Source organism: Anabrus simplex, chromosome 5, assembly GCF_040414725.1.
Source record: "Anabrus simplex isolate iqAnaSimp1 chromosome 5, ASM4041472v1, whole genome shotgun sequence".
NCBI classification, from domain to species: Eukaryota; Metazoa; Arthropoda; class Insecta; order Orthoptera; family Tettigoniidae; genus Anabrus; species Anabrus simplex.
The window spans coordinates 365,243,548-365,263,947 of NC_090269.1; the positions used below are offsets into that span (position 1 = coordinate 365,243,548).

General features: G+C 38.3%; 1 protein-coding gene across 1 annotated transcript in view; it reads left to right on the forward strand.

Annotated features, from left to right (window-relative positions):
- Positions 1 to 20,400, forward strand: part of LOC136874921 (meckelin) — a 162,085-nt gene that overhangs the window by 137,903 nt on the left and 3,782 nt on the right. The window contains exons 12-16 of the mRNA XM_067148633.2: positions 5,972 to 6,105; positions 6,478 to 6,658; positions 13,624 to 13,761; positions 13,848 to 13,950; positions 14,353 to 14,495. Coding sequence (XP_067004734.2) covers positions 5,972 to 6,105; positions 6,478 to 6,658; positions 13,624 to 13,761; positions 13,848 to 13,950; positions 14,353 to 14,495 — 699 coding nt within the window. The remainder of the gene's footprint in view (positions 1 to 5,971; positions 6,106 to 6,477; positions 6,659 to 13,623; positions 13,762 to 13,847; positions 13,951 to 14,352; positions 14,496 to 20,400) is intronic.

Below are 20,400 nucleotides of genomic sequence, written 5' to 3' on the forward strand. Positions count from 1 at the left end.
CGCGACCTTGACCGGTATATGCTGGGAGTGAGAGAGAGAGCAAGTAAACACGCTGGAGCGTGCCACACAGGTGGAGCACACGACAGAGAGCTGTGGAATGTCTGTTGAGTGGGCGACACACTGAGCACTGATTGACTTCGTCGCCAATGTCTAAGTGTAGGAGGGCACTGAGTTTGCTGTACCTCGTTGTGAAGGAGTGGATGAATAGCAAGGTATTATCCTGTCGCCACAGAGTTGGTTGACTGGGGCCGATGAAGTGGAGTGTTTGTTGCGTCCTTTTTTTTTTTTTACCTCGTCGCCATAGAGTTGTGTTGTAACCAAGGTTGAGATTTACAAAACACAACTTTATTATTCGCTTCAAATGCAAAATACACTATTTACACAAATAAAATTGAAATTTAACTTGAAGCAAAATGAATTAGGAATCTTGAGAAAGAGTCTATCTTCTGTACACTATATACAAGTTTACAGTATTTACATCCACTACTATCTCGAAAAGATAGTCCTTGTGATAGCCAAGTCGATAGTCGAAAACTACGATATCAGAGGTACTGACATAAATGTTTTGGAAAGTCCTTCCTTGCTGAGTTCATAAAAGCAAGTTCAATGTTGGAAGAATTCTTACTTGGCGAAACCAAGGGAGCTTGCATTAATTAGGGAAATATTACGGTATGTAATAGTATGATTGGATATGGGCAGCGGAAGAGGAGCGGTGACCAGAGGTGAGACCTCGTACTGCCAGAAATTCAGTCCACCTGGTCGAAGCACATTTTCAAGAGGAGTAGCCTCCGTGCTCGACGTAGGGTGTATTCTGGAGCTGGACACCGGGGCAAGTGGGCATCTGGACAGGCTGGGAGTTCCTCTTTATAGTACACACACGATGGTTCAGGCACGCGCACTGAGGGCTGCGCGTCGAGGCTAGAAGAATGACACTTGGCGCGCGTGTAGCTGGCTGGCGAAGTGAGAAGGGAGCGCCAGACATACAACAGAGACTACACTCCGCACACTATGACATGGCAAACACGACTGAGGGAATATGGGGCGCAGGCACTGGCTGTGTTTACCTTGCAGTTACGCCGCTAGTCAAAGCAGGGAACACTCCTTTCCTATACAGAGGGAACACGTAAGATTGGTAGGTGCATATGTCATGCGATTTGCGGTCTATTTCCTATTGCCCTGCTTACTCGTAACTTATGCTTAACTTTTGGACACTAGTGTATTTATTAACAGATACTGGTTGACTCTGAGAAGATTCATCCCAAGTCTCAGTATCATTTCTGTGCCTCAAGAGACACAAATGACATGATTTTCTGTGCATACCAACACCAAGAAAAATGCAGAGAGCAACAACAACCCCTCTGTTTAGTGTTTTATGATCTGGAAAGGGCCTTTGATTCTGTCCCAAGATTTGCTATGTGGCACTTTGGTTTTGCTGAACGCTTTGTTGGCCTTTGTTGTTGTAGGTCCCTGATTGCAAATTGACATGTAACCACTGCAATGCCTGCTATATCGGACAAACTGGGAGAAACTTTCATATTCGCTACAAAGAACATATTAATGCAGCTAAACCCAAGAGATTTTCCGCTATGAGTGAACGCATGAAAGATCACAATCACTCATTCTCCACCATAGTTAAAGATCTAAATATCCTACATATAACCAAAAAATAACTTTATTAAACATTTTAGAGAACATTTATATAAACTTCGATCAAAAATCAAATCCCATCTATAATCTTAACAAAATCCAAGAAAAAAACGAACATCCTGGTTGACACAATAATCGAGAAAGATTTTAAGCAAAGCTCAATTAAATCCGTCACAACACATATTACTGGTCCGCCCTCCCATACTTCTACTAACTTCCCCTCCCCTCACCCCGCCATTTCTTCCACCCAACGCAACATCGGAACGGTTGCCAGTTAGTTTGGAGGTCAAGACCGACCCATCCTGATTTACACAAGCATAGGGCTGAGGGAAAGAGGATGTGAGTAATATTTTGCGTACCTCATACTATCTTTAATCTCTACCTCATGTTTTGTTCTCATACTTGGCTTTTTATTTCCACTTTCAGATCCTGGCTATACTTGTGTTCTCTGTGATGCAATACAACGGATCTTTTATAAACTTCGCTCCGTTTTCCAGAAACATGACCCTCCAGCCAACTAATAGGATACTAAATATGGTTGGACCCAAGACTCTTGGTTGTTTTGTCCAAGTTTGAATTCATGTACATTTTTAACAGTTTCTGTTGTACTTGTTGAATATATTTTTAATATTGAAGCTATGTACATTTTAACATAAAAACTCATTGCATTTTTTGACTATATTTTATCTCGGATTTTAATGTGTGTTTGTTTTTGTTGTATGTCTTTCTCCTTTGTTATTTTGCTGATAATGACCTTTAAGCCAGGCAAAACATGCCCAAGGTATTTTAAACAACTATGTAACTTTTAAATAGGCCATTTAAAGAATGGCAGAAATGTATTGAATAGGTGGACCTAATTTAATTCAAGTATTTTAGAATGCTGTCTTAGACATGCTTGTTCCCTATTAATCTCCATACCTAGTGGTAAAACACACTCAATCATCTCTTGCTATCTGTACAGTGTCATCATTCACCATTATGAACAGTAAAGGTGACAACACACTTCCTTGTTTTAGTCCATTGTCAATTCCAAACCAAACTGTTCTATCCACTGTCATCGAACACAGCTGTGACATCATATGTTGCTTTTATCATTGCTATTAGTTCCTTGCCAATGCCTCTGTGTTTCAGGGTTTCTCAAACTTTTGATCTAGGGATGCTATTGTATGCCTTTTCTATGTCTATAAAGGTCATTACTATATACTTCCCACATTCCCACCTCTTTTCCATGATCTGTCTCAGAATGAAAATGGGTTCAACTGTTGACCTTTCACTTTTGAATCCAAATTGTTCCTCTTGTAACTAACTTTCCACCTTTCGTCTAATTTTTCTTTCTAATATCCTTTCCATTATCTTGGCAATATGGGAGAGGATGGTGATTCCTCCATAGTTACTGCACATCCTCTTATTTCCTTTCTTTAATTTTGATATTATAACCCCCTTTTCCCAATCCTCAGCACTTTTTCTCTCTCCATATACACTTGAGTATTCTATAATTCCACTAGAGTCCTGCTGGTCCTGCAGTCTTGATCATTTCTATAGCTACTTCATCTATTCCCACAGCTTTTTCCATCTTCATCTTTTTAACTGCCCATTCCACCTCTGTAATTGTAATGTCTGATTCCTTCTTTGTTACATCTTCTATTCTTGCTGCCTGCGTACCTTCTCCGCATGTATGGTTTCTCATCTCACTTTCAGCAGTTCACTGAAGTATTCGTTCCATCTGTTCATTACCTCTTCCGGGTTTGTCAGTATTACTCCTTCTTTAGAAGGAAAGAAGCAAAGAGACAAAGGCCTTACTCTTTGCAGACGACATAGTAATATGGGGAGAAGATGAAATGGAAGTACAAGAACACGTTACCATATATAATTGGGAAATAGAGGAATATGGAATGAAAATAAGTGTGGAGAAGAGTAAGGCAGTAGTGATGACGAGAGGTAATAGATAAGGAAGAGGGAATACTGTATTGTAATAAATGAAAGACAATAAGGTTTCAAATATTTGGTGAGTGTATTTGCAGAAGGTGAAAAAATAAATGAAGAAATTGGAAATAGAATCCAACAAGTCAATGGGTTTTACCATTGTGTGAGAGGTAATAGTGTGGCCAGGACATCCCAGAGAAATGCAAGAAAATTCTATACCCAATGTATTACATACCTTTGGCATACATGGCAGGCACATGGACAACAACAAAACATGATGAAAGCAGAATCCAAGCAGCTGAGATGAAATTCCTTAGAGGAATAATTGGGAAGACATGAAGGGATAAAATCAGAAACATAGAAATCAGAGAGAGAATTGGATTCCCTAACCTGCAAGACAAGATAGTGATCAGTAAGCTGAAATGGTATGGACCCATGATGACAGTGGAAGAAGATAGAGTTCCAAAGTGAGTATTTACAGAGAAAATAAAGGAAGAAGATAACAGGAAAGGCATCGAAAGAGGTGGATGTATACGATGAAGAAGAGTGAAGAGGCATAAAAGTAGAAGAAATATTGGAGGAAGGAAGAGAGGGGTGGAGAGATAGACAACTGTGGAGGTCCTTGATTCACAACCTGACCCAGAAAACTGGAAAATGAAGTAGAATAAGTAGTAGTAGTAGTAGTAGTAGTAGTAGTAGTAGTAGTTTTTTTTTGTTATGGCAGGGGAAAATCTTTTAAAGACACCACTCTGTGTGGGAGTTGGATTTCCACCAACTAAAAACCCCTGCCCTCTTCACTCAGACCATTCTGGAACTGCTTGTCGGCATGACATCAGAATGGAGTGATGTATGTTATCAAGTTCTTCCTTTCTCTTCTTTCTCCTTCATCCCCATAATGCTTGTCGCCATTGCCTTTACTGTGTTCCAGGCAAACGGGCTCTCTAACATAATCTGAACCAGATTCCCTGGTGTGAGTTGTCGGCCAAGTTGTTGGCAGGCTTTTCTTCGTTCTTCTTCCCATCGAGCACAGTAGAAAAAGGTGTGTTCTACTGTATCCCTTTCAGAACAGTACCAACAACCATCTCCCTGCGTCTTTCCCATCTTCATGGCGTATACACTGAATCTTCCATGTCCTGTCAGGATCTGCGACAGATAGTAATCTACCTGCCGATGTCTACATTTAAGCCAGTCTCCTATGTTGGGTATTAGCTTTTTTGTCCATTGGCCAACATCGGTTGTGCCATCCCATCGGTCTTGCGAGGCTTTCTTTTCCTCAGCAGCTGTAGTAGTAGTAGTAGTAGTAGTAGTAGTAGTAGTAGTAGTAGTAGTAGTAGTAGTAGTAGTAGTAGTAGTAGTAGTAGTAGTAGTAGTAGTAGTAGTAGTAGTAGTAGTAGTAGTAGTAGTAGTAGTAGTAGTAGTAGTAGTAGTAGTAGTAGTAGTAGTAGTAGTAGTAGTAGTAGTAGTAGTAGTAGTAGTAGTAGTAGTAGTAGTAGTAGTAGTAGTAGTAGTAGTAGTAGTAGTAGTAGTAGTAGTAGTAGTAGTAGTAGTAGTAGTAGTAGTAGTAGTAGTAGTAGTAGTAGTAGTAGTAGTAGTAGTAGTAGTAGTAGTAGTAGTAGTAGTAGTAGTAGTAGTAGTAGTAGTAGTAGTAGTACCCCAATCAGGGTGTGGTTCCAGTGTATGGGATCCTCACCTGGATTACTTGATTGAAAACTGGAAAAGAACCCAAGGAAAACAGCACTACTTTTTGTGGGTGATTTTCATCAAAGGAGTAGTGTTAAAAAATGGTTCAAACTTTTGGATGGAAAGTCTTGGGAGTTAGAGACGAGCTGCTTGGGTAAGTGTTACGTTCTGAGGTGCCAAAGGAGAGATTGCGTGGAATGATGTCAGTAGAAAAATAAGCTTGAATGAAGGTTTTAAAACTAGGTAAGATCATAATATGAAGATTAAGTTGGAATTCAAGAGCACACATTTATCCAAATAATCATTTATAGGAAAAGGAATTAGGGACTGGAATATTACCATGGAAGATGTTCAAGAAATTTCCAACTTCTGTGAAATTATTAAAAAATGACTACGTAAACAGTTGTCAGGGAATCTGCTGCCTGGATGACAGTCCTAAATGCAGATCAATACAGACTGATTGATTGATTGATTGATTGATTGATTGATTGATTGATTGATTGATTGATTGATTGATTGATTGATTGATTGATTGATTGATTGATTGATTGATTGATTGATTCTTAGTCATTTATGTGCTGTCTCTCTTATCCTTAACTGGACTCTCTGTGCTGTTTGTCACTATATACCATAATCTACATATCACAATGTAACAATGTCTCCCAAAATGCATTTTCCTCTTTTGTTTATGATTAATTTAATATTTTTCCTTCTCTTTTAGTTTCTTTTTGTGAAGGGATTGTATGAAAGATACATCAAGAATAAAATCCAACAATTTATAGACATTTGTTCTTTGGCAAACATAAGTGTCTTTATACTCTCCTTGGAAAACTTTGGTTACTATGTTCATGGGAGGTAAGTTGTATACATTATATCTTTCCTGTTCATATATCTAAAATATTGTAAATTGGTAAGTTTCTTAGGGAGGAATTGTTACCGTATTTGGAATTGAGTGGGGTATTTAAATTAATTTAATGGGCCATGGTTTATGATTCTTAAAAAAAAAATTGATTATATTAGGTGATTATAAGATGATAAATAGTCCAGTTCCATATTTCTTGTAGTTATGTTAAGAATTGGAAATAATCTATTGCAGCTGGAAACAGTGAGTTATAAATCATTCTTCTTAGTGTTTAGTTATATTCTCTCATTTTATGTTTTAAGAAGGGTGCATCATTAATGTTATAAGTAATGAAATGAAGGTGAATTAAAGTCTTATTTCTTCAGGTCTGCCCATGGATTTGCAGACACCGATATGCAGACACTCCTGATTCAGCTCCAGAGAGAAGAAGATGATCTCTGTGGCCATCGAGGTCTCTTACCAGGCACAGACCATCAGACTTTTCAAATGGTTGTTCCATTGCAACTTAGGTCATACTATAGAAAAGTGATGTCTCCAATCAGTTCGGTTTGTATTATCATAGTATTTTTTAATCTTATGAAATACGCATGATTATCCTTTGACGAATTTTGGAAATAACATTAGATGTTAGCATCCGATCAGCCAAAATTGCTTGTGTGAAACATTAGAGCATGCAGCTGTAACACGATTGTAATCTAATAGATGGTGAGTGAAATTATGATTAATATTTGATCTGTTGTGAATGGCTATTTGTATATTGAAATGTTAAAGAAATTAAGTTCCTTTGCATTTGGCAGTGTTGCTGATGGAAAATGTCATTTACAAATAGTATATAAAGGTATCTACTTCCTAATTTGTTTAGTTTAGAGTAGTATATGACCTGCTTACTGGTAATTAATTGGGCAAGCTAGTCTCCACAGAATAGTATCATCTCATAAACAGAACTACAAATCTAACTGTTCTAGTTTGCTCTCCTCATATGAGTGCTTCCTGCAAGTTGCAATTAACTTTGTCTTAAATGATCATTGCCAAGAGATGCAACGATTTTCAGATGAACCTAACTTCAAAACTCTGTCTGTAAGTATTCATCTTTATTTCTTTGTGTCCTTACTACACAGCTGGGTTGAGACAGATATGGTTCCTCTCTAGTGTACTTTAGTTTTCCTCCACTTCTTGTCCATTATTCCACTCTGAAAACCATCAAAAGTAGTTAGTGGGATGTAAAAAATATAACATTGATCATTATTCCAATCCCATGTTTAATATTGTTCTTAACCAGGTCCATCCATCACAGTCTGGGTCTACGTTGACCCCGCTTTCTTATGTAACTCCATAGTTTACCTTGGCTTTCTTCCTTATCCATTTAACACATTCAAACCATCTCGGTCTATTTTTCCCTATTTTACCTCTCTCATTTTCACCTTAGTATCTGTCCATATGTCCTGTCATTCTGTCATTCATGGTCTTCTGTAACATATGAGTTTGAAAATTTCTGCTGTCTGTATTTGTTATTCATCTTTCCTTGTCACTGTCCAGGTCTTGATTATATATATCATAGTAGGCAAGTATTATAACTTGTATGACTTTGGAAATACTGGAACTCACTGACAAAAAGAACAAACTAAAGGGAAGAAAACCCTGTTCAGTATAAAATGATCAGAAACAAGATAACAACAACATGCCATCTAGAAAAAGAAACGTGGTTGAGAAAAATTAGCAAAGAAATTGAAGATGATTTTAAATTTGGAACAAAGCTTATTCAAAAATTAAACTGTTGTAGTATAGACCGAGAATCAGGAATAGCATAGTGAAAGTTAATAATAATTTTGTGTGGCTATCGCTAGCCTGGTAGGCCTAAGGTAAGCCTTGTAAGGTAGACCCTCCGACGAGGGTGGGTGGCATCTGCTGTGTATGAAAAACTGCGTGTGATTGTTGTGGAGGATTGGGTTGTGTGAGTTGTAGAGATATTGGGGACAGCATAGACTCCCAGCCCCTAAGCCAGGGGAATTAAACATTTAAGGTTAAAATCTCCGACCCAGCCAGGAATCGAACCCGAGGCTCTCTGAACCAAAGGCAACTACAATGGCCATTTAGCCAAGGAGCCGGACTAGTGAAATATAAAAAATGGGAAGTTGCTGTTTGACACAGAACATGTAAGTGATAAATGGAAAGATTATATTGAAGACCTGTACAGTGGTGCAGAAATTGAAATTTTAAATGAGGAGTGTCTTGATATGGGTGTGAAACATGAGTGATGACAAAACAGGAGAAAGTTCATCTCAAGGCAGTAGAATTACAAGAACTAGCTGGACTGACAGGCAAAGGAATGAGACTGAGTAAGTTGGCTGTGCATTTAGGGTCGCACAGCTGTGAACTTGCGTTCTGGGAAATAGTGGGTTTGAACCCCACTGTCGGTAACCCTGAAGATGGTTTTCTGTTGTTTCCCATTTTCACACCTGGCAAATGGGCTGTACCTTAATTAAGGCCACAGCCACTTTTATCCCTTTCCCATCCCTTTCTTATTCCATTGTCACCATAAGACCTATCTATGTCATTGCAACATAAAGGAAATTGTAGAAAAAATGGCATTGAGATAGTTCTGCAAGAAATAAGACAGGGAAGGCAACGTCTTAAAGTAATATGAAAATGGAAAGCAAAGCTCATTGGACACTTATTTAGGCATGGTACCCTTTTCCAAAACATTTTTTAAGGCAAGATCTTAGGAAGAAAACAAGGGGATGACCAAGAACATCATATTTAAAAAATTTGGTCAGTGGGCTGGGGTGTTCTTCATACTTAGAGATGAAAAGTACTGCTGAGGAAAGGAAACTGACTGCAAAGACAAGGCTTAGCGTTTCAGGAAAAAAAGAAGAGAGAACATTTTTTTAAGCTTTCATATGTGCGCTTTTGCTCCAAAGCACATTGTGAATTCTGTGATAAAAAACAAAAAGGCAACAAGCAAATATGTTTATGTGACTGCTGATATCGTGATCATAGCCATAGGATCACCAATAAAACATGGAATCTAAATAACAAGAATGGCATTCTTCATTTCAAATATTCCACATACATTGGCTGGGATTCAGATTGTGGAGGCCTTGATGAGAAACCCTCGACAGTGTCAATCGATTTTCATACTCTGCGCTCTCAAGTTATACTCTATCACAGGGTGTACTTTAAATTCTCATTAACTTACTTCCTAAGAACTTGAAACTCTCTAAACTTATTCTTTTCATTGCTAATTTTCTTTCTTTTCTTTCTTTCTTTTCTGCTGTCATCCCCATCATCTTGCTTTTTCCCCCTCATTGATTCTCATTCGTAGACTTCTATCTCATCTTTTCCACAAATTGCAAGATCATAATATTAACTTTTATTTGTCCATGTATTTTTGATGCCCTTGTGTTATCCCTGATAACTATAAAAAGGTGACTTTCCTGTCTTAGTCCAGTTTCAATTCCAAACCGCACCTGTCTTGTCTTCTTGCAACTTGACCCAACAGCAGAATTTAAAATACACTTTACTACCATTTCAGGTGTTTCTTTTCTGAAACCTTTTTGCATTAAAGCAAGGTATTTCTTAACCTGTCAATGATGTACAAGGTTTAAATGGCTCCTGCTGTCAGGATGAAGGAGATTTAAAGATTCATTTCTTTACAATGCAGCTGTCAAGATAAAGTACCTGTCCAGCAGATTATTTTTAAATTTTGCGGAAGTCTATTTAAAATATGCTGTTTTCACATTACCGTAGTAAATCAGCTTAGTGTGAAGACCTCAAAGCAGTCCTCCAAGCTGAGTCCCACTCCCTACAGCAGTACACTGTATCCCTTTTCCTGCCATTCTCCAAATCATTTGTAATAATTTTTGCCATAGCAATATTATCCATACCACTTGAACCACTACTATCACTGTCTGGTAATTCAGAATTACTAGATTCTATGATAACGATGTTGATTCCCATAGAGAACCTGAAATATTTGTTCTGAATGAGTAAATTTATAATACCAATATAGTTGGTCCGTTATTGGACATTATAAATTTTCCAGCCAACTCATTCCTTGTTGCCAGCATTTTGCCCCCAGTCTGCTAAGTTGGGCTCATCAGTTGGTAAATAGCACATTTACTAAGACGCATGGGTAGTGCATACCGTGTTAGTGCAAACGGACCAACTACATCAGTATTACTACCTCGAACCAGCCCTCAGGTCCAGGTATAAGTGGGGGTTTGGAAAAGGATTTTTAAGGAATCAGCTATGGATTTGAAGAAGGTACTGCTGTAGCATGTTCCTGGAGGGAAAATGGAAAACTACTGAAAACCCTTTAAAGAACAGATGATGGATAGATTCTAACCCACAGCGCCTCCCGAGTTCGGGTTACAAGCAAGCAGTGCTTAACGTCACCTACAGCGGTCGGTGATAAACTATGAGTTTGGTGATTCCACATTATTAATATTTTGATTAAACAATTTGGGATATGTTTTCAAACCCTCTAAATAAGGTGTGTTTGTATTAGGCCTATTTTAGCTTTCAGTACTATACATCACAAACACAAAAACGTAAAAATAAAAAAATAAAAAATAATTGTGTTGATACTTACATAAATTTAGGCCAAGTTTTATGGTTTCCCTACTGGTGTTTCATATTGCAATCAATCTACACAAGTTAAATTACATTTCACTAAAAAGTTATCTCCGCACACTCCTTTAGAAGAGCCCCGAGCCAACCTTCTGGTTAGTCTTACTCCAACTCCTACTGCTAGTCCCATCACATCCCGCTCAAATCACATACAAGCCTCTCATTGATCAGTTGGGACTAAAAGAACTACAGCTCTGTAGCTAGTCTTCCAACACGAAAATGTAAAAGATTGTGTCGACACATAAATATACTCCAAGTTTTATGGTTTTGCGACTGGTATCACTTAATACAATCAATTTACACAAGTAAATTTACATTTCACTAATCACTGGCCAACCTTCTGTTCTGATTAGTCTTACTCCTACTCTTAGTTCCATCATGTCCCACTCATATCGCATACAAGCGGCTCATTGGTTGGTTAGGACTTAAAGAACTACAACTCTGTAACTAATCCTTCCTTGAAGAGTTACTCATCCTGAGGAGCAGTTCTTTCGGAGCAGTTCAGTCAGGAACAACACATCTCTAGTTGATAGGGGTTAGAGATCAAACCCTCGGACTTGACAAAACATATTCGTTTTGTCAAGTAGCTCTTTAGACACTCAAAAATACTTCCGGACACTCCATATGCTGACAGCTTTTTCAACAAGGCTTCGTGTCGAAGGCTTTGGAGAAATCAGTATATATCACATCAACCTGTTTACCTTTGTTCAATGCATCTGAAATTGAAGATAAATAAACTGCCAGATTGGTAACAGTTGACCTGCCTTTAACGAATCCATGCTGTGATGGGTCTATGTACTGACTAAAAGGGTCATACAGGTGATTATATAGGAATGTTAAGGACGACACAAATACCCAGTCCCCAGGCCACGGATATTAATCATTTACAATTAGAAATCCCTGACCCGGCCGGGAATTGAACCCGGGGTCGCCGGTGAAAGATTCATCTTACTTCATACCCGACCCCGTAGAGAAATGGGACAAAGGTTGGACACACAATATACCTAGTCCACTATTGGGTGTCAGTTGTAAGTTATCAAAATACTTGTCCCATTGTTGGGTGGCAATTGTAACAGTTTTATCAAAATGTATTAGCCCCCACTTGAAAGTCGTTTGTAACATTACAAAGAATTGATGATGGTAATGATTTATAATTGACAGTAGAGCATGAAAGATTCTATCTCGAGTAGTGTACTTAATGACTGGAAAACTGGTATCCTGTTGACTAGGCCTTACCTAATACCCCCTGCAAATGATAGAAAATATTGCTCGGTCTAGCTGTTGAATTTTCTCTTCATCTCTCATCTTTCAGTTGACTGTTGTTGCTATTTCTGGCTCTTCCAACATCCTTCACTTTCTTGGCCTTATTTCATTTTTCTGTCACCTCTTTCATTCTGTCATTCCACTAGGATGTTCTTTTATTCATTACTTTCCTGCTTGTTCTTCTGCACACTTCTGTACTACTGATGAAACTAGTTTTTAAATTATTCCATTCCTCGTCGTCATGGCTGGACTTAGACATTGGTAACTTGCTTTTCATAATTTCTGGAACTTCTGCTTACAGTCCTCTTCCTTTAACTTCCAGTCTTTAATCTTTGGTATCCTCTTCCTTGTCTTTGTCTTCAGCATCTGTATTCCTGCCAGGTCAGCCACTGGAAGCTTATGGTCACTTTCAGTACATTCACTAGGACTAGCTTTCACATTTTGCACTCTTCACGTATATCATATATCATATCATATCGTATCGTATCGTATCGTATCGTATCGTATCGTATCGTATCGTATCGTATCGTATCGTATCGTATCGTATCGTATCGTATCGTATCGTATCATTCTCCACACCTCAGGTGACTTACTGTTACCATCCCAGCTGTTCCATGTTATTTTATGACTTTCTTCTGGAACCATGCATTCTTTATCGGTAAGTTATTTCTCAAGCACATATTGTCCCATATTTGAAAGGCCCCATAATCCCTTCATATCCAGTTGTATTTATTCCTACCTGGGCATTACAGTCACCCATTAGTAATGGGTTCTCCTCATTTATATGTCCTCTAGTTGTTGGAGGAAGTTCAGCTTTTCTTCTACACTACAACCCTGCAGAGGGGCATAGACTGGCACAACTGTTAGATATTCTCCTTTCAAACACACCGTCACTTTAATAATCCTCTCATTAATTATATATCATATATCATATCATATCATATCATATCATATCATATCATATCATATCACATCACATCACATCACATCACATCACATCATATCATGTCATATCATATCATATATCATATCATATCATATCATATCATATCATATCATATCATATCATATCATATCATATCATATCATATCATATCATATCATATCATTCTCCACACCTCAGGTGACTTACTGTTACCATCCCAGCTGTTCCATGTTATTTTATGACTTTCTTCTGGAATGATATGATATGATATGATATGATATGATATGATATATGATATGATATGATATGATATGATATGATATGATATGATATGATATGATATGATATGATATGATATGATATGATATATGATATGATATATGATATGATATGATATCTCATATCTCATATCATATCACTGCTTTCCCCAGTATCTGTCAATCTTACCTCTAATATATAAATGCCACTTTACCTCCTTGTTGTTAGGTTCTTCACTGCATGTTCTTACATTTGATAGGAGCCAAAGGTGCACCACATTTTCTGTAAAAGCACCTGCTGATAGTATGTTTTTCATACGTAATTTGCATATTCTTCATGACATTCTGTCCTTTTTTGTTGGAGGAAAATGCATTGCCATTGTGCCTAATTCATTCTGTTGCCCGCTCCTTACTTATAATTTAATGTTTTCTTACAGATAATGACATCATCCAAACGGTTATCTACGGCTGGTGGTGGTGGTGGTCTTCGGTCTAAAATTGCATCCAATGATGTGGATAGAAGTGTACAGGCCTATCACTCTATGAATAAGTTTCTGTCAGCTTATCTTGAACATGTCCGTCTTATATTCTATTTTTATATTTATACTGTGCCTTGATTGGCAATAAAATGCATAATGTTTTTCTTTTATACTTATTCCAGGCACTGAAAGACTTGGATTATGATGTAAAGGAAAAGACGTTTGCTGAATCTTTGCTTGATATTGAGTTTTCAGAAGCCTTTGGTAGAGGAATATTTTATACTGGTATGTATTAAGAGGGGGAAAAAAAAGTCTTCAGTTTTCAATATTGTGTATTTATTTATTTATTTGACAAAATAACCACACAAAGTAAATTATTACAGTATGTAAAACTGTAAACATATTCCATTGTACACTTGGAAAAATTATGCAATTGTGATCAAGACATTATTGCTGGTTATAAAGATGATTCTTTAGAAGTTGAAGAGAGTCCTGTAAGGCAAACAATGTCACATCTTTATATAGCTTATTTCCAAGTTGGAAATTAGAACAAAACTGTCAAAATAGTTTTGGAATGGTACTCCTGCAACCCACTAGCATTTCAATGACTGTGGCACCCTTTAAATTGTATGTGATTTTGAAGAAGTCTGCAATGGGTTCATGCTTTAACATACTTTCTGTTTCCAGATTCTGGTCAGTCATTTGACAAAGTTCTGTTTTATGGCAATGAATTCACCCTAGCATCATTTGACATTATGCTGTTCTCCTTTATGGAAGTTATTTTTCAAGATTACCTCATTGCAATTATTGTGACTGCATTAGTTGCCAAGGTAAAGGAAATACCCACATTTTGTGAATTTTATTCATTTGGCTTGTTGTTTTATAGCATAGTATGCAGCAATCAGCAAAATAAACCATTTTGTCACCAACATTGCAATTGTGCATATTACAGCAGAAAAATTATAATTTTACTCTCAATTTTAAACAAACTTTCTTTTCAAAATATAGACTTATGCTGTGACAATATGCAATATTTATTGTATTGTACAAATGCAAGCTAACACCTCCTGCTTTTGCAAGTTATCAATAGTGACAATGTAAAACATTCAGTTTAATATACACGCTATAATTATTGCTTTCCCTAGAGGGTTCCTTTTGCACAAGAATACTTCGGTTACTAAGACGCTCATAATTTATGTAATATCAGCTAGAGCAAATAGACCTGAAGAACACATCCCATGAGCAATTATAAGAGTATAGCTTCTACTAAACCCATGTTATCAGCCCTCCTAATACAACATCTCTTTGAGAAACAGAAAAATCCCATCTGGCTTGAAGTTGATAAAGCAGTGATCTTTTTCAAGTCAAACTCCAAATTAGCCCCATAAACCAGCCATAAATAGACAACGTAGTTAAACCGGCCATAAGTAGCAAAAACTTTGACAACTATGTATCAATAAACGCACTGTAAAACCTCATTAAGACATTTCTGCAAGTGAAAAGGAAAGAGAATGGGTTAAGCAAGAAAACATGGTAATGAATACACAAATAAAACTATCTGTCAGAGATATGGAAACACTTGATATGTTTTTTCTGACATGAGTACATTTATGAATTTGACCATTTTTGGTGTCTGATTGGGCTGTATTGGCAACGTTCATTCTTTTTTTAATGTGTAGTTAATACAACAACAGTGTTCTATGTTTTAATGTTTTAATTCCATTTATATCTGTTAACATAAGTTAAATTAAGATGATCTTAGAATAGAGAAATTTTGATTATATATATGTGTGTGAAGCTTGCTGATGAAGGATTTTAATTTTGTCTTTATTAGTAAGCAGTTTCACAACTTTTTCTCTATCCGTAACTAGGCTGTCGTGACAAATATTTGCTGCCCTTCAGTGTACCTCTCAACACAGAATAAATGTCTAACTTCTGAAGGGACCGAGCTTGATAGCTGCAGTCGCTTAAGTGCGGCCAGTATCCAGTATTCGGGAGATAGTAGGTTCGAACCCCACTGTCGGCAGCCCTAAGAAAGGTTTTCCGTGGTTTCCCATTTTCCCACCAGGCAAATGCTGGGGCTGTACCTTAATTAAGGCCATGGCCACTTCCTTCCCACTCCTAGCCCTTTCCTGTCCCATCATCGCCTTAAGACCTATCTGTGTCGGTGCGACGTAAAGCAACTAGCACCAAAAAAAAAAACTTCTGAAGGGAATGGGGCATGAACAGGCTCACTGGGTTATTCAGCAATTTCACTGCAAACTGGCAAGCAAAATTGAGTATTCCTGAGGTTAACGGTTTACTCCTTAAGTTGCAACTTACCCTGTGAAGTTTAAAAATTCAAGGCTTTTTCCCATTTCACAACTATCTCCGACCTGCTTCCTAGGGGGAGGACTCTTATCATGTTGGAAATCACGTTTCTTTCACAATGGATGAAGAAGAACATTTTCTGGGCGAGGAAAAACATAATTATACTAGGTGGCAATAGTGAAAATTCATGACACAATAAGTGAGGTGTTTTTATACAGATTGAATACGATGGAAATCGGTACTTGAATTTACAATGTATCAAGCGAGAAAACATGTTAATGAGGGATGCGCTAATGAGGTTTCACTGTACATGGACAATTCATTGAGGCAGTTCTGCGGACTGGATTCTACTTCCACTGAGTTCCATCACCAAGACCATAAGCAAATAGAAAATAGCTGGTATTTAGTCCAACAGGTTGATCGTTAGTGTTAAACCTTTTCACTGCCAAGTTTTGTTGATCAGGCAAATCCTCTGGGCCTGGTTATTTTTAAGGAAGAAGCCCTTTTACAGATACATTTTTACTGATACTTAGCCCCGTTTCCTGATACGGGGTCAGGGATGAGGTGAGATATTTTACAGCTTGTTTTTATGGCCAGATGCCCTTCCTGATGCCAGATGAAGATGAAATTGATAGTAAATGAAACTGGGTAAGTGGAAGGAATTGGCTGTGGCATATGAATAGGAACTGTCCGGGCATTTGCTTGGAAGTGAAAAAGGGAAACCACATAAAACCATTCTCAGAACAGCCTACGGTGGGGTTCAAACCCACTCACTTCCCGAATGAAAAGCTTGGCTCCATAGCCGTAACATGTTAACCACACGGCTACTCCACTTGGTGATACTATTGCTGAAATATAATATAAAATTGGTGATTCCAGAACTGGTATCATAAAAATCATGAACAATTTGGAAAAATTGTATCTGAGGAGGTGGTGACTATTCCTCATCAGATTCATCACTACCACATTGTCTGACACTTCCTATTGTTCAATATCGTCCCCTATATACCGGTATTGTCCACCTTCCTCATTAAAATATTGCTCTCCGGAATCACTGTTTATGAGGAAGCATTCAATTTCTTTGTCAACAAGAGATGAATGTATACTTTAGGGTGCCATGATAGCTACACAATAGCAGAAAGATGTTTCACTCCAATGAAGCCGGAATAACATCAGATCACTTTCAAAACACATGAAATGGAGTGCTATATCTGCCATAGAAAACTTCTTTGAACATTTCCACAGAATTTCAAAGCCTGACACTATATCCCGTACATATATGAGCTCGACGAAGTAGACACTGCACCAAAATGTTTCTGTGCGGGTTTGGCATTGATTAGGTTAATATTCAAGTGAAGTGAAGTTGTAAGTCAGAGAGCTGTGAAGTTGGACCAGACAGAAGATATAATACAGAGGTAAAATCACTTAGAAACTTATTACAGAGAGTTAAATTGTACGAAGAACGTGTAGAAGTATTATTCGCAAGGAATCTTATTGACAAGTTATCTATATTAGAGTAAAACAGTAGCATCTCCAGACATAAGAGGAAGACATCTTGAAAAACAAAAGAAGGACGTGAACCGAAACATGACAGACATACCAAGGAATAATAAAACTTCTTTCTGCGGTGCCTGTGACCGAGAAGTTAGAGACGATCAAATATCGATTCAGTGTGACGGCGTGTGCAACAGATGGCAGCACAAGGACTGTGCCGGATTGACAACGGGAGAATTCGAGATTTTAAAGCGGAAAAACTGCAAACTCCTTTGGCTATGTGAGAAATGTAAATTAGTACTCACCTTGCCACAGGGAAGGGAAACTGACGAAGAAATAAAGGAAGCTATCTCAGAAAATAAGAAGTCATGTGAGGAGCTGAAGAAAAAGATCGACGAGATGGGTGACATGCTCATGACTAAAATGACTCTCGTCCTAGAAGCACAACTCCAACAAGTGGACTATCTCGAAAGCAACAGGAAACTACTAAATTATGCCAGAGCAGTCTCTCAAACTTCAACCAATAAGCCCAATCTTATTCAATATCGCCACAGCAGATGTAACGAAGATAATACAGAATTCTCCAGTTGTGCTATATGCCTATGCTGATGATATGATACTAGGCTCAAGAAACAGGGAGGTCCTCCAGGAAGCAATGGACAAGTTACAGATCTGGGCTGACGAAAATGACCTACAGTTAAATAAAGACGAAACTGTTTACATGACATTTCAAAAAGGAGGAAGAGTTGCGGCACAAGACACAATCACGTTTTCAGGACAGACCTTGAAAAGAGTAGGCAATTTCCGATACCTCGGCATCACTCTTCAATCTAATGGTACCTCTTACAGAATACACATAAGAACGGCAGCAGCCATACGAGGGATCTACGACATTGAAAACCCCACCATGATCTCATTAGAAACAGCAATGCTTTTCTTCCGCAGCAAAATTCTCCCTACTCTCACCTATGGTATTCATCTCATTTGGGACCACCTTACTAAGACCGACTTAGAAACCCTAGAAAGAGTAAAAGCCAGATTCCTGAAAAGAATACTGGGGATAGCAAAAACAGTGCCGTCAAGACTAGCGTATATGCTTGCAAAAGAACGCTTTTTCATAGAAGATATGAGGTTCATCCTACAGCTACCATCTACACCACAAGCAGAAGTAGTCCTTAGGAAAAGAAGGGAAAAACAAGAAGAAATATGGCCGGAATTTTTCACGACAGAAGCCATGCTAGACCGAAGATGGAGTGGACCAAACCAGGTTTTGCGTAGTGCCATTACTAGACTAGCTGTACATGGATGTCATCATAAATTGTGCATGAAAACATACTTCCATGACCCAGATGAAGACTGCTTATGCAAACTATGCAACAAAGTGTGTGAGCGTTATCATTTTACAATTTGTACACAGAGACACAAGACTTTAAAGGAATACAGCAAAGAATAGTGTATTTTGTATCTATTTGATAAGTGTATACTAATTTTTTGCACGTTTGTGCGCTCTTTCCATAATAATAATAATATTCAAGAGATTTGGTGCAATGCCACTACCCTGTGGGAGGCCATTTTTCCGGTTCCTCCAACGACTTTCTTTACCTTGTAGTGTCACTTTGAATCTTCTGTTCAGTAACAAGCATTCAGACAACAGTTGGCTGGTGCAGTCAATATTACAGCTTCCAGTCCATAAGTAAAAATTGGTATGAAGTACGTTTTATACAAGGTCACCTTGGAAGTCAGTGGAAATGTTTCATCCCGAAGCATTTGACAAACAGAGTGATAGCATAGGAAAGCTGCTTGTATTCTGTTGCTCATTTTTTGTTTTATTTTTTATAATACCAGTGTAGTTGGTCCGTTATTGAACATTATAAATTTTCCAGCTAACTCATTCCTGGTTGCCAGCGTTTCGCCCCAGTGTGCTAGATTGGGCTCATCAGTTGGTAAATAGCACACCCACCAAGACGCATGGCTAGTGCATACCGTGGAGGCCACTGCGTAGGCTACTTGGACCCACCGGCAGTGCCAATGCACTTCGAGAGACTTTGTCTCATTTCCAAAAATTGATGCCTGCCTGGCCATCAGATGATATAGATGTTGATTCCTATAGCGAACCTGAAATATTTGTCCCGAATGAGTAAATTTATAATACCAATGTAGTTGGTCTGTTATTGGACATTATAAATTTTCCAGCTAACTCATTCCTAGTTACCAGCGTTTCGCCCAGTGTGCTAAATTGGGCTTATCAGTTGGTAAATAGCACACCCACTAAAACGCATGGCTAGTGCATACCGTGCTAGTGCAAACGGACCGACTACATTGTTATTACTGCCCCTTTAAACAACAATCATCATCATCATCATCATCATCATCATCTCCTCCAATAGATAGGATTACTGCTGTATACCGAGGTTTTTTAAAAAAAATTTGCTTTACGTCACTCCGACACAGATAGGACTCGTGGCGACGATGGGATAGGAAAGGACTAGGAGTGGGAAGGAATCTGCCTTGGCCTTGATTATGTTACAGCCCCAGCATTTGCCTGGTGTGAAAAAGGGAGACCATGTAAAACCATCTTCAGGGCTGTCGACAGTGTTGTCCGAACCCACTACCTCCCGGATGCAAGTTCACAGCTGCGCGCCCCTAACTGCACAGCTAACCCGCCTGGTCATATTAAGTATAACAGCCCGCCTGAACATTGGCGGGAAGTTGCTGGGAAGTTAAGTAACTTTCTTCTTTAGCATGCCGTTCCTCTGGTTCATAAATTTTTTGATACTACTTATTCGTAATAAACTGGTTCATCATAGCATTCAAGCTATTCAATCCCTACTCTAAAGCACTGATTGGAATGAGCAGTGTGCATATTTAACAGAATAATGGCAGAGGAGTGTTCACGGCTGTCTGTGGTCTGGTCATTCCTGCACTGGAACT